The sequence below is a fragment of the Anguilla anguilla genome, chromosome 8 (assembly GCF_013347855.1).
Source record: "Anguilla anguilla isolate fAngAng1 chromosome 8, fAngAng1.pri, whole genome shotgun sequence".
Taxonomy (NCBI): Eukaryota; Metazoa; Chordata; class Actinopteri; order Anguilliformes; family Anguillidae; genus Anguilla; species Anguilla anguilla.
The window spans coordinates 32,388,195-32,410,658 of NC_049208.1; the positions used below are offsets into that span (position 1 = coordinate 32,388,195).

Below are 22,464 nucleotides of genomic sequence, written 5' to 3' on the forward strand. Positions count from 1 at the left end.
TGGTATAGTCCGTATATAGATAATCTGTAGTGTATATAAGCAGGTCATTTTGCTCTCAGTAGGGCCTGGCAGTAGGTGGGTGTAATTCGTTAAGTGCAATTGAATGGGCATAATTGATGTGCAAAAGAGGTCAAGATGTCAACCAAGAGAAAGGAGGACAAGGCAGAGGAAGCACATGCAGAAGCCAAGGCTGCTAGCTCAACACAGGACCAAGGGGCTGCGCTGGAGGACCCAAAGGACACCATTGCAGAATTGGCAGGGATGGTCAAGATCCTTCTTCAGTCCCAAGCAGCAAAGTATAAGTGAATGGAGAAGGAGGCCCCCTGTCAGGACCAGAGGTGGGGCAGCATGCAGAAAGGGCAGCAGCAGCAACAGATGCAGCCGCAGCAGGAGGGTAGCAATGACGCCAGTGAAGCAGAGGAACCTTCCAGACCACCTGCTAGGTTTCTGAGGGAGCCACCAAACCTAAAACTACCCAATCTTCATCCTCTGACCCCAGACGATGACATTGAACATTTTTTAACCACATTTGAAAGAATAGCTACCGTGGGCCGCTGGAACCGGGAAGACTGGACTATTCATTTAGTTCCCCTTTTAACCGGCGAGGCACGGAGTGCTTATGTGGCAATGGAAATTGAGCACAGCAATGACTACCACAAGGTCAAGGAGTCTATCTTGACCAAATATGAAATCACGGCCAACACCTACCACCAATGGTTTAGTTCCCTGGACATTCAACGGTGGTGAAACCCCACAAGAACTGTATGTAAGCCTCAAGGATTTTTTTTCCAAATGGACTAAGGTGAAACAAACCACCATGAAGAAGCTTGCTGAGACTATGATCCTGGAACAGTTTCTATGGATGGTCAATCCAGGAATGGAAGTTTGGATCAAGGAACCTGATCCCATGACCACTGAGGAAGCCGCACGTGTGGCTAAAGGCTTCGTCTCGGCCAGGAAGGGAATCGGGAGCGCAGTCTTCCACAGAGACAACAGCTACTCATCCAAGCGTAAGTCTGATGGGGGTGAAGGGAGTAATGGTCTTTCCAATAGTAAAACCTTCGTTAACAGTAAGTTGCATAATAGTAGTAGACCTCCTGCTCGTCCTTTTAAGCCAGAGCTGAGATGTTACAACTGTGAGGAGTTGGGGCTCACAAAGCCCGTTTGTCCTGCTAGACAAAATAAGCAAACAGTTATGTTCTGTACCCAGGCCCATTAGTCCAGAGCCAGTATTGCAGAAGAAGGGTCAGGTTGTCTCAGTTTTAGTTAATGGCCAGCAGGAGAAAACAATTGTGGACACAGGGAGCACTCAGTCCTTAGTACTGCAGGATCTGGTTCCTAGAGAGGAGTGGAGTGATGGTGTCAAGGTGTGTTGCATTCACAGGAATGAAAAGGTGTATCCCACAGCTGATGTTTACCTGACTGTAGATGGTCAGACTTTCTTTCTCACAGTGGCAATAGCACCTCAGTTGCCGTATCCAGTGGTCCTAGACCAGGATGTCCCAACTCTTTTAGATTTGCTGCCCCAGGCTAAGTCTTGTATTATGGTCACCACCAAAGCACAGAGTGCTGCTGATTTGTTTAAGGCTTTGCCCTTTGAGGGAGCTGAGCTGGGAGCAGGGCCAGTGAAGCACATTAAATCAGAAGCTCAAGTGTAGGGATAAGTGTTTTGGCACCACTAAACATAAGAAGATGGAGGATCTCCCAAGCACATTGTTGGAAATGGATATTCCGAAAGATTTGTTGAACTACAGAGAAACGACCCAGCTTTGAAACCTTGGTTTGGAAAGGTTTCAGAGGTTGATGGGGTTAGAAAAGCCCTAGTTGTCTAGAGGAGGCTACATAGCCTATATTCTGAACAAGGGCATCCTATACCAGAAGGGACAGGTGGAGGCTCTTGAATTGGATACATGGATACTATTATGTGTAATTTCTTCATTGAATTGATAATGTCTAAACTCTTAGTGTCCTTGCAGTTGAAAAAATTAAACGGTTTTGAGCTTTGTACTATCAAAGGGTAGGTTATTGCACCATGTCAAATGTCATTCATGGTATCTGTGGTGAAGGCAGTTTGGTTCTGATTGGTCAATGATTATGCTGAAAGGAATGTACAATTATTTTGTTAAAAACATTTTAAGTTAGAATTTTATTACAACAGAAAAATATTTTTGATTTGTGAGAGAACTTGAGATGGTGACGTACACGCATCCACATGATCATCACTAGATTTGAAAAAACGAAATGCATTAGTGAAATTTCTGTCATGCCTGTTTCAGCCACATGTCATTGCAATGTCAATTTATTATGTTTATTGGATATTTCCTGCTGGGTTTTCCTACAGAACTGTGATTTATTGAACTGAGGTGGGCTTTCGCAAAGTCTAGCACTCAGTTGTGATGCTGAAATGCCTAAAGCAACAAAAGCTGATCCAAGACTGGAATGATTCGTTGTATTAGCACTAAATGTCTTTAGTCATTTCAAAAATCATATGCCATTAATGCAGTTTTTGATAATTTATTTAATTGAGCAAACGTGTTTCCTGATGATCTTATTCTAAGCCATGAAAAAACTTCTCAAGACAACAAGCTGAAGTTTACAGTCAAGCTTTAACTGACTCAAAGTGCATATTTACATTTTAATTGCCAATTTCTGTGTGCTAACGGGAACCAAAATAATGCAGGGAAGCTAATATCAGTTTTCACACAGACAACTGAATGTACACTTTGGAGTAGGGCTTTGACATATGTATTGAAAGTATTATAAGATGCTCTTAGATGAACCCACAAAAGAAACATTTGAGATGTTTACGCCACCAGAAGGGTTCCTAATTTTAGTCATGTTATTCATCCCTGCTTATTAAGTATGGTCTGTGCTGCCAGTAAATGATAAAAATGTAACATCTGGAAATTTCATTCTAGCTTTCAGTCTCATTGTGAGGAACCATAACAGTCCAAAGTCAATTCATAAGAAAGCCAGGTGGCTAAATTCATCAAACTGAAGACAGAATGTCACAGTGTTCATTTTCAGTCATGACCAACCTGCCTTCACCCACAGGTAATAATATTATTACAATAATAATAATAATGCTTCTCCTGAATCATTGCCAATGCTATGAAACTATAATGTTAAAATTCATTTTCACCAATTAATTGAAGAACATTAGCAGGCATAGAAAATGGATTCCTGGTGAAGTCCTGGTGGGCACTTAGCTCTGACACTCCATTTCAGTTGAAAGAAGCCCTGCAAAGTCAGGTGACCTCTCAGGAAACAGAAGCTCGCACCCATCAGAGAGCTGACGTTATGACATGGAGGAGGAAAGGAGCAGCATCACCACACAATGAATCTTCAAACCTCTTTGGTCTGATGGTGCTGCAAGACTTGCTGGCACCTTCTACAAGCAGTACAGGATTTTCCATCATGCCATTTATTAAAATTCATTCATTTGTGTTAATCATCCATAATGGTAATAACTAGCCATAATTAAACTGAATAAAAATCTGGTTTATTGTGATACAATTTCATGGTTCTACATAAGGCATAAATATGTTGATCACACAGCTGGTATTACAAGCAAAACATCAGTGTTACTAGGCTGTGGCAAACATCCTCAAATTTACATTGAATGTAAACAATGTAATTAGACTTATGTACTGTTGAACACTCTTACCAGGAGCTAGATATAAACTTAATCTCCAATAACAATTACATTGCAAAAACAACACAATCACTTACGGAAGCGCCGCAAAATGGTCCGGATTTGCACGTGTATATATATGCATACTTATACATAAATTGAACACATTCAGTGAGTAACCGTCATGAGTAATGTAAGCTTTTAAAGACTGTAAAATAATCTGTCCGACTGATGGGTGGAGCCTTCAACATCCTGTCAATGTTCCGCTGATTTTAACCAATTAAGTGTTCCTCTTTGGTGACCGCCATCTTTTGATTGGTTTGAGACAGTGATTGACAGCTTCACCTGTCACAAGGTTCATTATTTTTTTAGCTCAAATTTAGGGGAGACTGTTATTACCATATGTAGAAAAGCCTGTGTGAGGAACCAGTATAAAATAAGCACAAGACAGAATGCCACAATCGTAGCTCTGCAAATACTCACAGGCAGCTGTGCCGTGTAGTAATGCGGAGACAGACACTGTGGTACCACATGCTTAATTACACAATATCGTCAAGTAACGTTAGCACAGAGTGAAAATAAATAAACGAGCCAGTGGTCTCTGTGTAGCACTCTTCCTAAGAAAGCGCCTAGCATGCGCTATTAATACAATAACACCAGACTGTAGTCTGGTCCTGCCGAGCCTTTAAAAATGAGCTTTGTTAGAGCCACTGAGCTGAAGGTATTTCCTTGCTACTTCTAACTAAAAAAACACTAAAAGGGATTTAAAAGTACCTAAGTTTTTTTTTTTCTTCTTCCAGATACGCAAGAACTACTATAGTACGTATCAACTGATAATCATAAGATCAGAAAGTGGTGAGAATCATATAGTATATCTCAGTCAAGAGCCCTGTGTGGCTTTTCAGCAGCCATGATGAACAGTACTACTATTGGGCCATAATATGCAGGGCAGCTTCACTTCAAAAATCAAGAATATAGGGAATCAAGTTTAACTGGCCACCAGATACAAAAGAAATTAGCATTCAGTCTTCAGTAGAAGCCCACACCATCAAGAGCGAATCCACCCTTCGCGTATGGAAAGCTTGTCTGACGAGCAAATATTAGTACTAATAACAGTGAACATTTTCGTTCGCTGTGACGCACCTTTGTGGATGTAGAAAATCACACAGTTGGTAGTACGTGGTAAAAGTCTTAGATACAGTTCCGTTGTGGTTTACAGTACAGCATTCAGTGTGATGGGAGTGTACTCCCATCCCATTGAGTCCTATTGAAGCTTCCAATGACTAATCAGAAACCTGTCACAAACATTCAGACCGCAATTTTAAAAAGACAGTTGCAAATAATAAAATTAATCTTGTTATTTGTTAAAAAACAAAAGGTGTGTGTGTGTGTGTGGGGGGGGGGGGTTTACATGGGATTACAATACTTACTGGCACTTCTAAGGAATACAAACATGTAAAATTACATTTAAAAAAAACAAAACAAACAAATATACAGCTTGCCATCAAAGATGTACCAGGGCGAGAGAGCTTCAGTCCTCGTCTTCATACGTGTGCAAATAAGTCTTTAAGGAAAGGATGTCTGTGTAACTCTGGCTGGTCTGGCGGTAGAAGTCCAGGCCTGTGAGTATCTCGATGTCCCGCACCCGAGCCGTGTGCATCTTTATCAGCTCCTCAACCCACGTGAACTCCTCGTCCGAGCTCTGCAAAAAAAAACAAAAAAAAAACACAATGCAATGGGCCGCACATTCTTAGAATTTTAAACGACTGCTGCTCGAGATCATAAGCCAAAGGCCTAGAGTGATGGGTTCTGAGGAGTGCTATGAGACCTATGGCAGCAGCGTGGTGTTAAAGACTCAGAGGTGAAGCTGGAAGAGGACCGCGGCTGGAAGAGGACCGCGGCTGGAAGAGGACCGCGGCTGGAAGAGGACTGCGGCTGGAAGAGGACCGCGGCGGGGACTCACGTTGCAGCTCTCGTCGTTCTCCGGCCGGTGCGGGAGGATGAAGGAGAAGACGCTGAGCGGGCCGTCGCAGGTGTCCACGTCCTGCGTGTAGTCCAGGCAGCTGGTGACCACGCTGTAGTAGTGCGTGGGGACGGGCACGGGGCCGCTCGCGAACCTGCGACCACAGGAACACTCAGTAAGGCCGGCCCGTTTCCACAACCCTTACCATCCCATTAGAGCCCAGGGACTCTCCAGGACAAGTGTAAAGCGAGGGCAACGAACAAAAAAACGTGCATGTACTTTCACAATCAAATTATGCATGCAGTACATAGCCAATAGATGGGAAGTGTTGCAGGACACTTTAAAAATAAAAACCTACCAAGGAGATATGCTCACAAAAAACCCAAACTAACTCACTCACTGTACCAAGGCATCTTTGTGAAAAGTCCAGATGATATCAGTGAGTTATGTTACGAGTCAATCAATAAATCAATAAGCTACAAATGAGAAACTGACAAATGAAAGGCAGTTACACACCATACATATATAGAACATAGGCAGCAGAGTATATGCATAACCTATTATTTCAAACACTCCCGCACTATAGCAGTCTGCCACTAGGTGGAACTGGCACAATACAAAATGAACATTACGCAATGAAAATTCAGCAGGAAGAGTAATGAGTGCTAACAACAGCCATTTACTTGTCAAATATTGCCAGAGAGGTCCATTTGTAAGGGAAAAACTTCTTTAAACAGTTGACACAAGGGTAATTGGCCAGGGCAGATCAGAAAAACTAAATACTTGAATACTGAAAGAGAGAAACGGGTATTAAAATGGGTTCAGGGGACTTAATCACTTGAACACAGAAAACAAAGTTTGTACACTACATGTCCAAAAGTATATAGACACCTGACATCCAACATCTCATCCTAAATTAAGGGCATTAATGTGGAGTTGGTCGACCCTTTTCTGCTATAATAACCTCCACTCTTCTGGGAAGGCTTTATACTAGATGTTGGAACATTGCTGCAGGGATTTGCTTCCATTCAGCCAGAAGAGCATTAGTGGGGTCAGGCACTGATTGGGAAATTAGGCCTGGCTCGCAGTTGGCTTTCCAATTGATCTCAAAGGTGTTGGATTGTGTTGACGTCAGGGCTCTGTGCAGGCCAGTCAAGTTCTTCCACACTGATCTCGACAAAACCATTTCTATATGGACCTTGCTGTGTGCACGGGGGCATTCTCATTCCAAAACAGGAAAGGGCCTTCCCCAAACTGTTGCCACAAAGTTGGAAGCACAGAATCGTCATTGCATTAAGATTTGCATTTGGGCTATCCCAAGCCATGAAAAACAACCCCTGAGCAAGGGGTATCCATACTGTTTGTCATATAGTGTATATTGACTATCTATACTGCTTCAGTGTTTAGAGTTAACATCTTCGGTTTTTGTGATGCAGTGTGGCTGCTACAATTGAATATTCGAAAGCATCACACCTAAAAAATGGGGCAACTCAACTCTACCTGCCTCAATTATGGATTATAAATTCAAATAACCAGTCCATAAATAAGCTCTGAGTATCTGGGAGTTGTAGTTCTTACTGTTCCATCTTCTCAGCTGAGTCACGGAGGCCATCATAGTCGTAGTCGAATATGGGGCCGCTGATGATATTGACCCCGTTTCTCTCACTGGCGTACCGCCTCACCAGTGTCCTCTGGAAGTAGTTCCACACCTCTGACGGGGGAGGGAGGGAGGGAGGGGGGGGGGGGAGGAGGGAGAGAGGGAGAGAGAGAGAAAACATATGCATGAATTGTTTAGTGTGAATTTCAATCAGCACTCCAATGCTCATTTCAATGCATGGTAGGGGTGTTTACATTGGATTACAATTATACTATTTATTTGATGCAAATATATATTTTTTCAACTGTCAGAGAAAATGGTGCAGAAAGCATATAGGTAGTTTTTATTTTACACAATTACAAATCTGCAAGCCTGAAAATTTGCTGAAGGACTTCTGGTCCAGTAACCTTGCTCAAGGGTACGAAAGCAAGTTCCAGCACAGACTTGAAACCTGATCACAATTCCTGCTTTTCTAACCTCTTTTGCACCCCCCCCTCCCTCCCCACCCCCCCAGCTGCTGGACACGCTGCTCTGAGCTGAGCAGAGTTGCTCAACTCAAAAACATGATTTTTGTTTTAGTTTAAAGTGAACTGTTCTGACCTTTCACATGCTAGTGTTAAACAAGACGGGACTGAATCAGCAATAAATAAAAACAGGAAGATTTCCCCTGCTCAGTCTGCAATGCGTGGTCATTATTCTCAGAAATCCACAGCGAGAGCTGACTACGTTAGCCAAATCTATGATCTTACGAACAAAGCGGGGGGGAAGTCATTGATTGAAAACCTTTTGGGAAATAGACGGGGGAACAGGGAAATCCCAGTAATCACAACATCCTCTTCCCTCCCCTGGGCTCTGTGTGTGTGTGTGTGCATGCGCGCGTGTGTGTGTGAGTATGTGTGTGAGTATGTGTGTGAGTGTGTGTGTGCATGAGTATGTGTGTGTGAGTGTATGTGTATCTGTGTGTGTGTGTGGGTTCGCATTTTGCGCTGGACTCCTTCCCAGAGAGACAGAACAATAGGTGCCAGTCGTCTCAAGGAACGGCAACAGCGCCACACACTGGCCCCTTTCACGGACCTGAGGTCATCAGACTGGCCACTCGTCTGCGAATCCCCGCCCCTTCCCCCCCCCCCTCCCCTTCCCCCTCCCCCTCCCCCGCCCCCACACACAGATCATTCATTAACCCCCAGAGAACTCCACCCACCTGCAACGGTTTCTCACTGGGCACATTCAACTCACTGCTTCAAAAAGCACACGCATGCTCGAATTCACTGCGTCGACCGCTTCATGTAATACTCACTCTTAAACGCGGGGTACATTGGAACTGTGTTTGTGATCAGCTCGGCGTCGTATTTTGTGTCAGGGGATGAGGCCAGTTCTGCCAACAATAAACAAAATCCTAAATTTAAGACTACAACAGCTGCATTTTCAGTTCCTTTTTTTTCCAGTTGCCATATTTTAAGATAAGTAATATATACAATGATACCGGAAGATACCTGCTTAAATCTGGCACTTATTGTTCAGAGGAAAGCACAGCAGAGGACTCTCACCAGGGGGGAAGAGGAAGCTGAAGGAGAGGCTTGGGTCGGAGTCGTAGCCGGCGCAGGACTGACTGTAGGTCGGGTTTATGCGGACGTCAGGCCTCCTGCAGTGGCTGAAAGACTCGGGGAGCGGTGTGATGTTCACCTGCGAGAGGAACAGTCCATCAGCTCGGCCGAGAGTAGACCGGCATGCGGGGGCGTGGCATGCATTCGCACCGCAGCGCGACGTGATAAACAATGTGATAAACACGATGAACTGGGGCACAGAACTCGTGTCTGCCGACGACGCCACATTCACAGAATCACGCGATGTGACCCAGTCACAACGTTCCCGCAACGTTACGTCAGCGTTGGGAGAATGTTCGGCGTCAGGGGAGACAACAAGCGTACGGCTACCTGGTTAGGAACCGTGTATGACGTCCAGAGGGGCATGGCCAGCGATTCGCTGTAGCCGCTGATAAAGTCTAGGTGGTGCAGAAGGCTGTAGTTCGTTTGGAAAAGAACGGCCGGTCGGCCGTACGGGAGATTTCCGGTATCTGCAGAAAAAAAACCGAGTGATAGTCAACAGGCCGGTAACGAGACATTTACGGACGCAATGGTTAAATACAAAAAAAACAGGAAATACCTGCAAATGCTGGCCTTGCGTGAAGAATTTCGCGCAAATAGGCTAGTTTTAATAAACAGCTGTCGAGAAGCAATCACTTACATTGCCAAAAACAGAGATACAAGAAACTGGCTTTCCTGTTTATTTTTCTCCATTCTGACCAACCACACCATGCTTTCTAAAGATTTAATTAACATACAAATTAAAGTAAGAGCTCACAGCACCACCAATAACTGGGGGAAAAAACACCACAAAATGTACGAGGGAAGTAGTCTAAATAGAATACAAACTTGTCTAAAGCCTTCACTAACAAACAGTCCACTAAAAAGCCTTCACTAAAAATCAAGCCATTGCTAATAATCTTGTCTAAAATGCAAAGTCTAATCTAATAATCACTTTAATTTCCACTTAAAGATTCATTTTGATAGTACTTTCATTCAGTGTACCTGTTACTTTGCCATTTGCTTCAGAGTAATGATTAGGTTGCAATGTAACCCAGTTCCCTGCCTCTCACCCAAAGCACGCTGGGATAGGCTCCAGCACCCCCTGCGACCCTGACCAGGATAAGTGGGTATAGATAACGGATGGATGGATGTGTGTCAGTTATACAGACATGTTTATCAAGCTAAGTAGCTAGCTAGACTCTTTGATATTAGCTACATTAACTAAGGAGAACACATCCAGTCTTCCAATGTGAAGCCAGCTGCATTATGACACACTTCCATTTTTCCATCATCTACCCTGAGAAACAGCCCCAAGCTTCAGCAAGTGTTTTTCGGCCCTGTTTTTAATTCTCCTTCCACCCCGTGAGTTCTGACACATGACGAAATGCGATAGCTGCACTACCCTACTGCCTAGTTTGGATTAAGGTATGGCCCATTTTGGCCCTCAGGGAACGCTGGGATATTACTAATGCCACTTTTAACAACAAAAACAGACTAAGAGACAAAGAGACCTACCGTTTGTTGCTTCCATGAGGCTCTGACTGAGCCCTTCCACTTCATTCTGTAACAGTCCAAGCCACAGACATTACACACTGCACTATCCTCTAGATTAATATCCATTAAAACAGCTGTAACTGATAAAAGATGACATATCTGACAATATATTTTCAGAGGCTACATTACTCTATCTGTAAAATCTGATCTCAAGATTAGAATCCTAGCTTAAAAAGCAAGGCAAGTCAAAACAAATGGTAGCAACTGGAGACATGTTAAATCATCTTGTTCTGTATCCCATGACAACGATAACCATCAGGGGCTACATAAACAGTTGGGTTATTTCCTGAATTTGCTTTGGAAACAGAATAAAGGTGTACTGAGGCCGCTCTGTCAGAGGGTCTTTACAGGTGTTCCTTACGCTGACCTGGTCGTCACAGCTGCACCCGAGGTCGTCGGTGACAGCGGAGGCGGGGTCTAAGGGGGAGGGCTCGGACACTTCCAACGGCTGGGTGGGGATGTGGGAGGGGCTTTTTAATATGTTGTTGAGGCTGCCATGAGTCCCATTGTTAGGAGCAGGATTTAAGCCCAGGAGATCTGTCATGTAGAACACAAAAAACAGAAACTACTCAAAGGGCCCACAGCTTCATTGCACCTCCGACCTGGGTCAAATATTTGTTTTGGATTCAAATACTTTTCTACGCTTTACCGATCTTGCCTGGTGTATTGTAACCAATGAAATACTCTCAAAAAGTGCAAACTCCATCTTATGCTCATATTGGCAGGCTCATTTACACCAGGCAAGATCAATGGAGCACAGAAAAGCACATGGAGGTTTAGAAAATAAACAGCGACAATTTGGACAATGAAGGCAGTGAAATGAAAGCATTTACAGAAGTACAGTCTTACCACACATGACATTGTATAGTTCAATGTTCTCAAAAGCTGGCACTTGTGTCTTGAATTTGAAGCTTGGTCCATGTCCCATAAAGATTGTCTGAAGAAAAAAAACCATAATTTATCAACAGCTGTGTGGCACAGTGGTGCAGCAGGTAGCATGCATATTCTCCCCATGTCCGCGTGGGTTTCCTCCGGGTACTTCGTTTTCCTCCCACAGTACAAAGACATGCAGGTAGGCTAATTGAGAGGCTCTAAATTGCCCATAGGTATGAGTGCGTAAGTGAATAGTGAGTGAATGGTGTGTGTGCCCTGCGATAGATTGTCCAGTGTATTCCTGCCTCTCGCCCAATGCACACTTGGATAGGCTCCAACACCCCCCCCCCCAACCCTGACCAGGACAAGTGGGTATAGATAATGAATGGATGAATCAACAGCTGTACAAAGATGGTCATTCTTCAGGTAACTGTAATAGTAATGACTGCAATATAAAATGACTACCTTTTTATTTTAATCTTATTTTGAACAGAAAGATGTTCAGCAAATAAAACGTATGAAATCAGCTTACCCGCATGCTGTGGATCTTGTTGTCATAGCCATGGTCACCATTGAAACCACATTTCCCAGGATGCTTCTTGCCTTCAGGAGTTTTCCTGAAATACACACAGTGTAATATACATTAATAATTTTTTTAAATAATTTTTTAATTGGCAAAGGTTTGTAAGGAAGCAGTTCAAAACACAAAATTCATCCAAAAAAATAAAAATGACCATACTGGCTGATACTGATGCTGATAATTACCCATTTTACATTACAGCACACGTGCAAACTGCAACCAAAATATACATGAGCACAAATGTCAATATATGCGGACAAAATGCAACAAATTTTACTTGTACAGTAAGTTAACTTTTCTAACTGTATTATTAATCAAGAGCATAAGTCTAGAGAGCAACTGAGTTTCGGTATAACTATTCCTGGAGTTGGATGATTTTTGGTAAAAATCATAAATCAAAAGTAAATAAAACTGATTTGGGTGCCTATGATTAGGCTACTTTTTGAGCATCATACTTCATCGTGATCACATGTTGTCATATCAGCCATAATCCTACCATACTGCCCAATACTGATGTTTGTTTTAAGATATTATCCGCCAGTACTGATATTCCCCCAATTTGACGGCACACACCTAATAATAATAATAATAATGATAGTTGTTATCATTATTATTGACTCACATCAAGAAATTAGCATTTCTTTGCACACACGTGCAGTTAATTGCTTCAAAATGGACACAAGCTGTGAAATTCAGTCTACAAAAATGTGTGAAAGAGTCTTTCTACCCTCAAAAGGCTGTTCTTAGTACCAAGGAATTACAACAAACAATACCTTGCAACATGCCACTTTCTCTCCACCAGCAAATGTACATCCTCGATTCTCCGGTTGTTGGCGTAGTGCAAACGTTTGGGAAGGTGTTGTTTCAGGTATGGCTTAAAGTGCTGGTTTGGCATCTTACACTGAGGGAAGAACGTCATGATCAGGAGGCGATTAAAATTTTACTTTTACTGTAAAATGTGATATCGCATTTCCTTGATATCAGTGTGGACCACTATTTAACAATTGTACCGTAATTCAATGGAACATTCTGCATTCTGAAGCCTCAAAATTTGGAAGTCGTTATTTGCATGTAATGATTTGAATATACATTGAATTTAACTTGTTTTGTAATAAATTGTTTAATATCACATATATTTTGTTTTCCTAATACAAAGCATGATGTGACATTTACCTTCATATTCACAGAAGAAACAGATCACAGTAAAAATTTACTCACTGTAAGATTTGCAACAATTGCTTTCGGGTCATCTGAAAAAACAGTTTGAATAGTTTTAACAGTTCTGTAATGAAGCGTATTTACTGTACATCTTTATACAGAATATAACATAACTTCCACTGTATTTTCTTCAGTAGCAGCTGTCAAACTACTTTATGTTCTACTCTAATACAAAATTAATGCATTCCCCATTTGAAAGGGCCCATATGTGAAACTGACATAGTATAGCCACTATAAACTTGATAAGTGAGTCCTTAAAAGCATGAAAAGGTCTTCAATGGACAAGGCGTTCTTTTCAAGGCAGAAGAATACTGTACATTTCTGTTTTATCTCATCTGGCACTGTGCGGTTGTTATGGGAACATCTCAAGGACCAGCTCTAATCCGTCGTTAATAACGTTTCCCACACTTTTGCTTTCTATCCTTATTATTAATATGAAATCCAACCCTGTTAAGGGCAGATCTCAGATTGTTAAAAAAAATTTTTTTTTTTAAAAACATTCTATAAAAAAATGATTTAGCACTGTTCATACACTGTTATGTCAAGTCCCTTACAAAATCTGGGTCAATCTCATTACTGTTAACGTGAGAGCTAAGCTTATTTAGTTGTGATTATAAAGCATGAATCAACAAGGACCGTTTGTAACTCACATTTGGAGGTGCTGGGAAATCGGGGGCGAATTCTTCCTAGAGATCCAGGGATCAAAAAGATGTCATCCACATTCAGCGGATATGAGCTCAAGAACTCTGTTCTGTCACAGTGGGCCTCTTCCATTCCTATGGGGTAAAGAAATATACATACCTTGTCAAACTAACCCTTTTATCCTAAACTTACACCTATATATATTCCACTGACACATTCTTCTACTGTATATGTGGATACATGTGTATGACTGTATGTCATTTTGAATGGGGTTTATACAATACAGCGCCCACAGTATGCGTGGAGGACTAATGAAACTCCAGTACCATGGTCTCCCACCAGAATGATGTTCACACAGCGGTGCAGATTCATCTGTTTCAGCCCGTCCATCAGCTGCCCAACGATCTTATCAATTTCTCTCAGTGGATTGTTCAGCTGCATCACAAAAAAAAAAGATTAAGATGTCTGCCAGAGAGAAGGGAAATTCGTATTTTGTCCATTTTGTACCAGGCTCTTTGGTTCTGGGTAAGTTAAGCAAGTGGAGTAAAACTGCAGTTGTAGTCATAGAACACAAAGGGCACCCCCCCTCTAGGAACTTCTACCTCTCAGCCAATCAGAGGAGCTCACCTCTTTGCTCAAGGGCCCCAGCCTGTGGCCGAAGGTGTCCGGTTGCTCCGAGTGGACAGCATACACATAGGGCCTGAAAAGAAAGAGACCCTGATTAACCCGTAACTTCCACTGCCCTGGAAGTCAAGGGCTGCCACACTCACCCAAAGCAGCAAGAAAGTACCCAAAATAAGGTTCAGAGACAACAAAGAGAAATTCTTCATTGTTTTTAATGGCAGACTTGTTGCAAATATTTTAATACCACTTTGTTTGTTTTACAGATGGTACAGAGCAGAGAATGTCATGTGACCTGCTCTAATGTCCTGCACACACCTTACTGGTGCTATGTGGTCTGTAAAGGTAAAATGGAGCTCACCTCTGGTCATCAGTAAGATTTAGCCACTGCAGTATGGTCAGTATGCGCCTCTCCATGGGAATCACCCTGTTCATGGAACACGCACACACAGGCAAATTTTAATCCAAATCTATGTCTCCAGTATCTTTAAATCAGATCCTAGCCCAAAGAATCAGGAGAAAGGTACAAAAAATATAATGTATTCAATTAAAGCTCTGCTACTGTTGTCTCACTACTACTAAAGTCAATTCCCTGCTTCACAAAGGCAACATAAAATCCAGCAACCTAATGTTACAAACCAGGTTCATAAACTTCTGTATTAAACCAGTGGCTGTCAAGGTCTGGTCTGAAAGATTAGCCCTTGACTATTATCAGGTCACAGCCCTCCCTGAGTATGAGGTTAACAGTTAACAGAGCAGTAACCTCATGCACTTCCCTCTCGAATCTTTTTGGCCAGTAACATTACATTTAAGGGAACAACATCATCAAATCAATCACAAGGCACAATTGGTTCCTCCATTTTGAAGGGAGGCTTCAGAGGCCCAAAGACAAGAAAGAGTTGTATAAATGGGCTCATGTGCACAAACTGCCAGCACAACAAGTCCATTTCTCCCCCTCCCTGCTTCCAAAGATCAATGGCGTCTGTGTCTGTGTGTGTGGGAGCCTTTGTGCCTATAGCTAGGCTAACGCAGCAGCCTGGGCAAAACTATATGCATGACTGAACAAGCACACATGCATCATTACAGCCAGTTCATAAATCAAGCGTTTGATGTGCGATGTGATTTAACCCGAAGCAGAAATGAACTTATCCTGTGAGGACATACAGTAAGACTCTGGGAACGTGCTGGGTCAAATGTCCCCAAATATTTGCAAATCGGCCTTGTAAAAGCCTTTTTTCCTGAAGCAGCCTTGATATTACAGCCAACTTAGCACTCAGCACCACGATATTCATCATCAAATACCTGCTGACGTTTTTTCCACAGGACTTTTTGCTTAATGCACAAACTACACATTAAACTACTGATAAAAGTCCCCTCAAATAAGCAGTTTCAGGAGTTAACATAGCAATGTTCCAAGGGTGTTACTCATCTCTTAAACAAAACAAAAAAAGAAAAAAACTTACATGGGCCAGAAAAAGGTTCCAGCCTTCACTCCTTGCTTCACTGCTGTGATCCAGATCTACCGAAACGATAAGGTTTCATTCAAACCCACAATATAACAACAGTTCCTTACTTCAGCAAATCAACACAACTAACACTATACTAGTTACAATATTTCAACTTTGTGCATGCGTATGTACGCTGCAAAAACACATTTCATCATTACCATCTCATTACAATTTCGTGTCACTCACAAAGGCTGCAGAGAGAGCTCTGCTAGGCTAATCCACACACACACAGGGAGCATTTTTAATTTCCTTAAAGGGCTCAGGGCAAAAGGTTGCTTATTGCTCACCGGCTGACCTCCCCACCAACGATGATTCAGTTTCTCTCTGCCCCGCAGGTTAAAGGTGGCTTCAAACACAGGGTCGTACATGGAATTGCCAACTATCCCGTGGGATTCCGGATAAAGGCCCTAAAAAAAGGATAAATGGCACTTTATTCCAGAATTTAAGATTTAAAATCGAATACTGATTTCACTAAATTATTTTATTGCCATATTAAAGGCAGCACTCAGATTAACACAGCAGATACGGTAGATAAGAATGACAAAATAAAAATTTCATTCAAGTAACTTGTCATAACAAGGACAGAATCTATTTGAATTCAAATACAAAGTTATTATTTTCAAATAGTAAGAGCACAGAAATAAGTTAATGGGAAGAAAGGCAACTAACCGTAGCGAGTGTATACAAATTTGGGAAGGTTTTGCTGGGGTACACAGGTCTCATATAAGGTGCATGAGTGCCACATGTTCCTAAAGCATTCGACAAAACATGTCAATAACATCCCAAAGTACGTGAAATACCCACACAAACATACAAATTCCACTATCTGACAGAACACAGTTCATTCTACTAAAGTATTAAGGCAATATTAGAGTTCCGAATCACCATAAAACAGTGGTTCTCTATCAGAGGTAACTGGATGAATCAATGGTTCATCTAATTAACAGCCAAAGGCTTTGAGCAGTGGAGGAAATAGACTGCGGGTGCAGTACTTATTAGGCTAGAATAACCAATCAAACCTCATAGTCTAGAATAATCAGCTCCTTCACGGTGTGTACAGAAATTGAATGGCAGCAGCTATGTCTTGGATTACAAGAAAATTTTAAACTCTGAATTCAGAAAAAAGATGGGATTTGAATCTAACTGCTAATCACCTGCTAATCACGACTGACTAACCCAGTATTAGGAGCTCATTGATGTGGTATTAAAAAAAACAATGGAGTCGCCTATTTTTCTCAGCTTTCATTAGACATTTCATGTCCTCACCCAATTCCTTTCAACAAAAACCCTTTTTGGGACATTATTTAACAGAGCTCTTACAATTCATTGGATACAAAAACTTTTTAAATATCATTTCTACATCATTTTGTATACTTTTTCCTATTTTTCTGAACAGCCAAACAGCAAGTCAAGCCCATAGCTCAAGTCACACATTGTATTCAGTGGAGAACTGCTCCTGCTCTGTAAATCACAGCACTGTGAGTGTACGAGTCTCTTACTCAGTTTTTCAAAGTTGGGGATCACGGTGTTGCCCTTTTTCATGTAGGAGGCCCGGAATCCATCCACAGACACCATAATCAAAGGGGGCCGAATGAAACTGAGCACAAAAAAATATATACTCTCAATTACTACTGGCTCTCCAAAGTACAGAGTACAGCCTAGCCACACCCTCAGTGAAGTTATGCTTAGCAACTGAGAGGAATCATGAAAAGGTTAAACTCTACATTAATAACAACCAAGTTGAATGACATACAGCTACTGTAGTAACTGGCTGACAATCATTTCTTTATTTTTCATACACAGGGATAATTAGCCGTGTGATTGGCCTGAGCAGCCTCTCTCGGCTGTGAAGCATAGCAGCGGTCGGTGTCATGTACAGTCTACAGTGTATATGCATAATGAGCGTGGTGTGGATGGTGAAAGTTTTTCGGTGCTCCGGAAATATGACCACTCACCCAGCAGGACAATCTGGGGTGTCAATCTCTTCACACTCATCCTGCACCCATGGAGTCTCCCCCTCTATAGATACAGACAGTGACAGTTATAGAAGCTCGCACCAAGCTCCAATTCAGCATCAGACCCCAGTGCACTATGTAGTACTGACCACAGGGTATACCCGTCTTAAAGGGCATACTCCCAGGTGTCATGTGCTGTTTCTTCCATTGCTGTAACCTTTTAATAATGTATAGTGTCCATCTGATGAAAAACATGTTTTCAATGTACAAAAATGCCAAGTTACTCACACATACAAAGCACTGTCTATAAGTCATTCATTCAAACTGGTAAAATCTAGGCCTGCCATTAAAAGTATATTAAAAGTAAAGAAGAATGGAAAAAATGCAAAATCCCCTAAGTTTGGGGCTTTATTGTGTGGACGTGTGAAGTTGTTAGTGAATTCTGTCTGTTGAAATGCGGTCAGAAGGTACCGAAAAATAATGTTTTTAAGGGCTGAGAGTGTGTGGTCCTTGTGATTATTTCTGTAGGAAACCCTGAAAAGTGCCAAACTCTCAGTGTTGTATAGGTATGGGGCATGCTGCCCCACCAAGCCGTAACTTGGCAGGGTGGCATACCTGCCCTCCCAATAATGCAATGTCACTTCATTTCTGTACCTTTTTTATATATTGTAAAACGTGTGCATTTGTGTGTCTGAATTTTCACTCACCACATCAGTTACACTATATCTAATGGCCAAAGGCAATAACCAATACCAGGCTGCCACTTCAGTTAACTGTAGTTCAGGAGAACTGGATGACCTTGGGCTGCAAGTCTAGCCCAATGTAAAGCAGTGTGTACAGAATGAATGGTCTCTCTTCATTCACTGGTGGTTAATAGCCACAAGAGACGTCAAATGCTAGCGGCAACAAGTTGAACCTTAAAGAACGAAACCATTACCCTCAGAAACTCCTAAAAACAATATGAAAAGCAACACACTGGGACACTGTTAGGCACACCAGAGCACGGAGTTTCCACATTTTTCCTGACCATGATATAAGCAAGGATCCCTTCTCACCGTCCGACAGCCTCAACCTTCAACTGAATGCCGTGCATCTTATAGTAGAGGAGACTTTTAAAAAGAGCTTATTCAATTAAAGTGTTTGGCGAGATTAGACCACGCACTTCAACTCAAACATATGTACTTTGCCAATGTTTCACTGTCAAATACAGTGATACTTTTAAAGTTGACAAAGTGATTGATTAAGGCTTTGTTCATTGACTGGTTCACGTTCTTTCTCAGTACAGCCCTATACAGTATGTCTTTGAATGAATGCCAGGCACTTTTGACCATGCAGAGTTTTGACGAGCATTGGACAGAGGCAGTTTCTCACCTTCGCATACGGCCCTGTAATTAGTGCAGCAGTCTCCATTAAGGAGGCAGTCCTCAGAGCAGTGGCAGGCGTGGTCCTCGTTGCGAATTTCCCCACACCTCTCCTTAGTGCACTCGAACCCTCCCGCTGAGAGCACAGGGGACCAGTGAGTGCACAGTGCATTATTTACAGCGTGGGCCACAGCGCATGTTCTTTCTGCACCAAGTGGGCTAAACATTTGTGCTGCAATGACCCGAAGACCATTCAAAGTATCGCATACAGTGGTATCCACACAGCTTAATGGGAATCAGAGTAATATCCCACGCTTCAACAAAAGCCTACAATGTTAAATGTTTAATGTGGTTTAAATGGTCATTGCTAGTAATGGAACACAAAATCACACTGTTTACACAGAAACATGAATTTTTAATCAGCCTCTCTTTAATTTAATGGGGGAATAAAAATATTGTGAAAATGTGGACTGAAAGCTTAAAGCCAGGTCTTCTAGGAAGAAGCTGTTGGTAAACAGTTAAGAACATTCCATGAACAGAGCATCGAAGGGGGCACAGAAAAAGGGGGCTTACCGGTTTTCAAGCAGTGCTCGTCAAAATCTTGGCAACAGCTGATGTAGGTTTTGCATAAATTGTCACAGCGACAGTGTGGAGGTTCAGCTTCATGCAGCTCAAAGCATCTTCCCCTGCATGATCCAGATGATTTTATCCATGGGGAGTCTGAGGGAACTATGACCAGATAGGACATGTAAAATCAGCTGGGAGAGAGGGGACTCAGAATAGCCAGGAAGCTCAAACTGAATCCTTGCTAAGGTACATTTTGGCTATACGCTGTTTACAGAGACTGTGCCAGTGGGACCCAATTTACTCATAATCCCCAGAAAAGCATCTACACGTACAGCCAAAAATTGACTGTACACGTAAAGATAAGCAGCAAAAACTGTGTCTGCCTAGTACTGGTAAATTTCTAAATTCAGTTAGTTTCAAAAGTCTAACTATAGTAGACCCTTAAAGACCAGCATTAGAGAGCAAGTTAGTTGGATTTAAATCAATACCAAAACATTTAAATATGAGTGAAACAACAGACCAAAGGCTTCGTAAAGATATACCGTTTCCTCACCTCCACAGAATTTGGAATTTAAGGATATTTCCTGTTGCATATTTAAAAGGTAAAGAAACATTTGGGTTAAGCCGATTCAATTGAACTGATAAAGTTACAAGTGTAACAGTACTATGAGGTTCTTACCTTTAGCATGTGGATTTTCATCCCATTCTCCTGGTCGTCTTGCTTGAAAAACATATCCCACACAAAGACTGCAACCAGCAAGGTATGAAAAGGTATGGAACACCTAAGAGTATTACATACATGTTACTTGAGCGATTAAAATGTTTAAAAGAGTACAATCCCATATTACTGGAACAACAAATGAATACAATACCTGTCAACAAGTAAATTGGGATGATTAATCGTGACAAATCAGTAAATTTGATTTGTCTCTCTTCAGTTTAAATATATGTCGAGGAGTGACTGACTGTTAATTGGGAACTCCACCAGAATACTACTTTTGTGTTATTCAATTGTAGATCCGGTGATCTTTACATTGGATGAATGGGCTATAGGTGCTGAGAGTTTAAAGGTAGACTATGCTAGTCGATACAGTGGCAAAAACGATTTTTGGTCCATTTTAAAAAAGGACGATATATTCAAAATCATTCAATGATTTTTAAGCGGTATGACCCTCAATTACTGTATTTTGACGTTGCCTAGAAACTTCAAATGTTGGTGGTCAGCTTTTGTAATTACACAAACCACCCAATGAACGTTGTGGTGGAACAAGTTGAAATCCTATTTGCATTATTTTGCAGGACGAATTTCGTCGATGTATAATTACCAATAGCGAAACACGACGATGCTTGAATTGTGCCTTTGTCGTACGGGTCTTGCAGTGTCCTTCATATAAAAATACATCCAATTTTGTAAGATTCTATGTCTTAGTAAAACTTTCAAGCCTTCCCGTGGTTAATATAACAGCAGGACTTGCCTATCTGCGTTTCCTCACAAAACTCACAGATCGATGCAGTGGATGGCATCACGCACTTGAGAGTTGTTAACATTAATGATTAGCAAATGAGCAAGCCCACCGCAGTAAACGCTTGGGTCTGACATTACTGGACAGTTCATGCAATAATCGTTTTAAATTAGAGACAGAAAAGGTGTTCCAAACGTTGCCCCAAAAACGCATAGATTACAATCTGCAATCAGTCAAAAACTATTTTTTTACTTGTGGGATAACTTGCGAAATAGAGTAGCCTACGCAAGATAGCTAAGCTTTTGACCCCAAAGCAACCTACGCAATAGTTTACATCTGCGTTCACTTAGCAACATACATTTTAAAAGATTAGACAGGGACAACAATGGTTCAATCGTTTTCACTGCTGCAAAGGACACTTCTGAAACAAGCGCCCAAATCTTCTATGCTTGAGGCATTGCTTTGTTTCATAGAACCCCCCATGGAAACATAATCTCACCGTACCAATTTCCCCAGTATCATTGTCCAGCACTGGTCTCTTCCTTTCTCACTCCCGCGGAGGTTGTTTTTGACTTGTTCCCAATCCAAAAAACTTCCCAAACCGATGGTCAGCCCGCTCAATTCCGTTGTTTACCTTGTTAAATTCGCTTTTTACTGTTAACCAATGCGGATGAAGTAATGGTGACAGCTGCCCTCGGGGACAATGGTGCTATTGGTCGATCAGATGTTCTTTGGACGAAGTCAGCACTCAGCTGCGGGTTTGCTCCTACGCAAGACCTGACAGTCAGACCAAATAAATCGCCCCTGACTGAAAGCTAACGTAGGCGTTTTGATTTCTGTTGAGATATTGGCTAATATGTTATAGACGTGTAGCCTATACAATTACGATACGGAGAGTTTAATGTTAAAACTCAAAACAATTAAATTCTAATTAGAAATGATAAAGTGAGGCAACAGTATGACATTTGTCTAAGAATTGCCAAAAACGCGCAACAGTATTACTATTTACTAAAATCTATTACTATTTACTGAAAATTTGCATGAATTAAAACAAGCAATTAATATTGTGATTCTGGCCAATGCAAATTCCAGTTTCCCCTAAAAATGCATTTGAAAACATCAACATATTGCTAGTAAAATACTGCTGTACTGATATGACAAAAATTATAAATCACGTTGTGGTTTTTTTTTTCTACACAAGTATGTAAATGCACCATTGTGTACGTGCACACACACAAACACAGACACACACACACACAACATATAGGGTCACTTAAATGGCCTACTGCACGTCAACATTGAAAGAATATAGCCTCCTTTCTTTTGCATACACCAAGGATAA

The 22,464-nt window shown here is 41.7% G+C and overlaps 1 protein-coding gene and 1 long non-coding RNA gene across 2 annotated transcripts; one reads left to right on the forward strand and one right to left on the reverse strand.

The window, feature by feature from the left end:
- Nucleotides 1-49: 49 nt before the first annotated feature.
- On the forward strand, nt 50-3,500 carry LOC118234464. Its single transcript, XR_004766669.1, has 2 exons — nt 50-1,010; nt 3,229-3,500. It is a non-coding gene; the product is annotated as an uncharacterized LOC118234464 (long non-coding RNA).
- On the reverse strand, nt 3,481-21,897 carry LOC118234463 (ectonucleotide pyrophosphatase/phosphodiesterase family member 2-like). Its single transcript, XM_035431006.1, has 25 exons — nt 21,627-21,897; nt 20,339-20,441; nt 19,666-19,821; nt 19,103-19,228; nt 17,732-17,795; nt 17,276-17,373; nt 16,446-16,525; nt 16,064-16,183; nt 15,732-15,787; nt 14,630-14,695; nt 14,275-14,347; nt 13,974-14,082; nt 13,656-13,781; nt 13,006-13,037; nt 12,561-12,688; nt 11,740-11,824; nt 11,184-11,271; nt 10,702-10,871; nt 10,296-10,341; nt 9,129-9,268; nt 8,742-8,877; nt 8,492-8,569; nt 7,176-7,308; nt 5,598-5,751; nt 3,481-5,336 (listed from the first exon to the last, which is right to left on the reverse strand). The coding sequence occupies exons 1-25, from the start codon at nt 21,642-21,644 to the stop codon at nt 5,166-5,168; spliced, it is 2,556 nt and encodes an 851-aa protein (XP_035286897.1). The 5' UTR covers nt 21,645-21,897; the 3' UTR covers nt 3,481-5,165.
- Between the last annotated feature and the right edge of the window lie 567 nt (nt 21,898-22,464).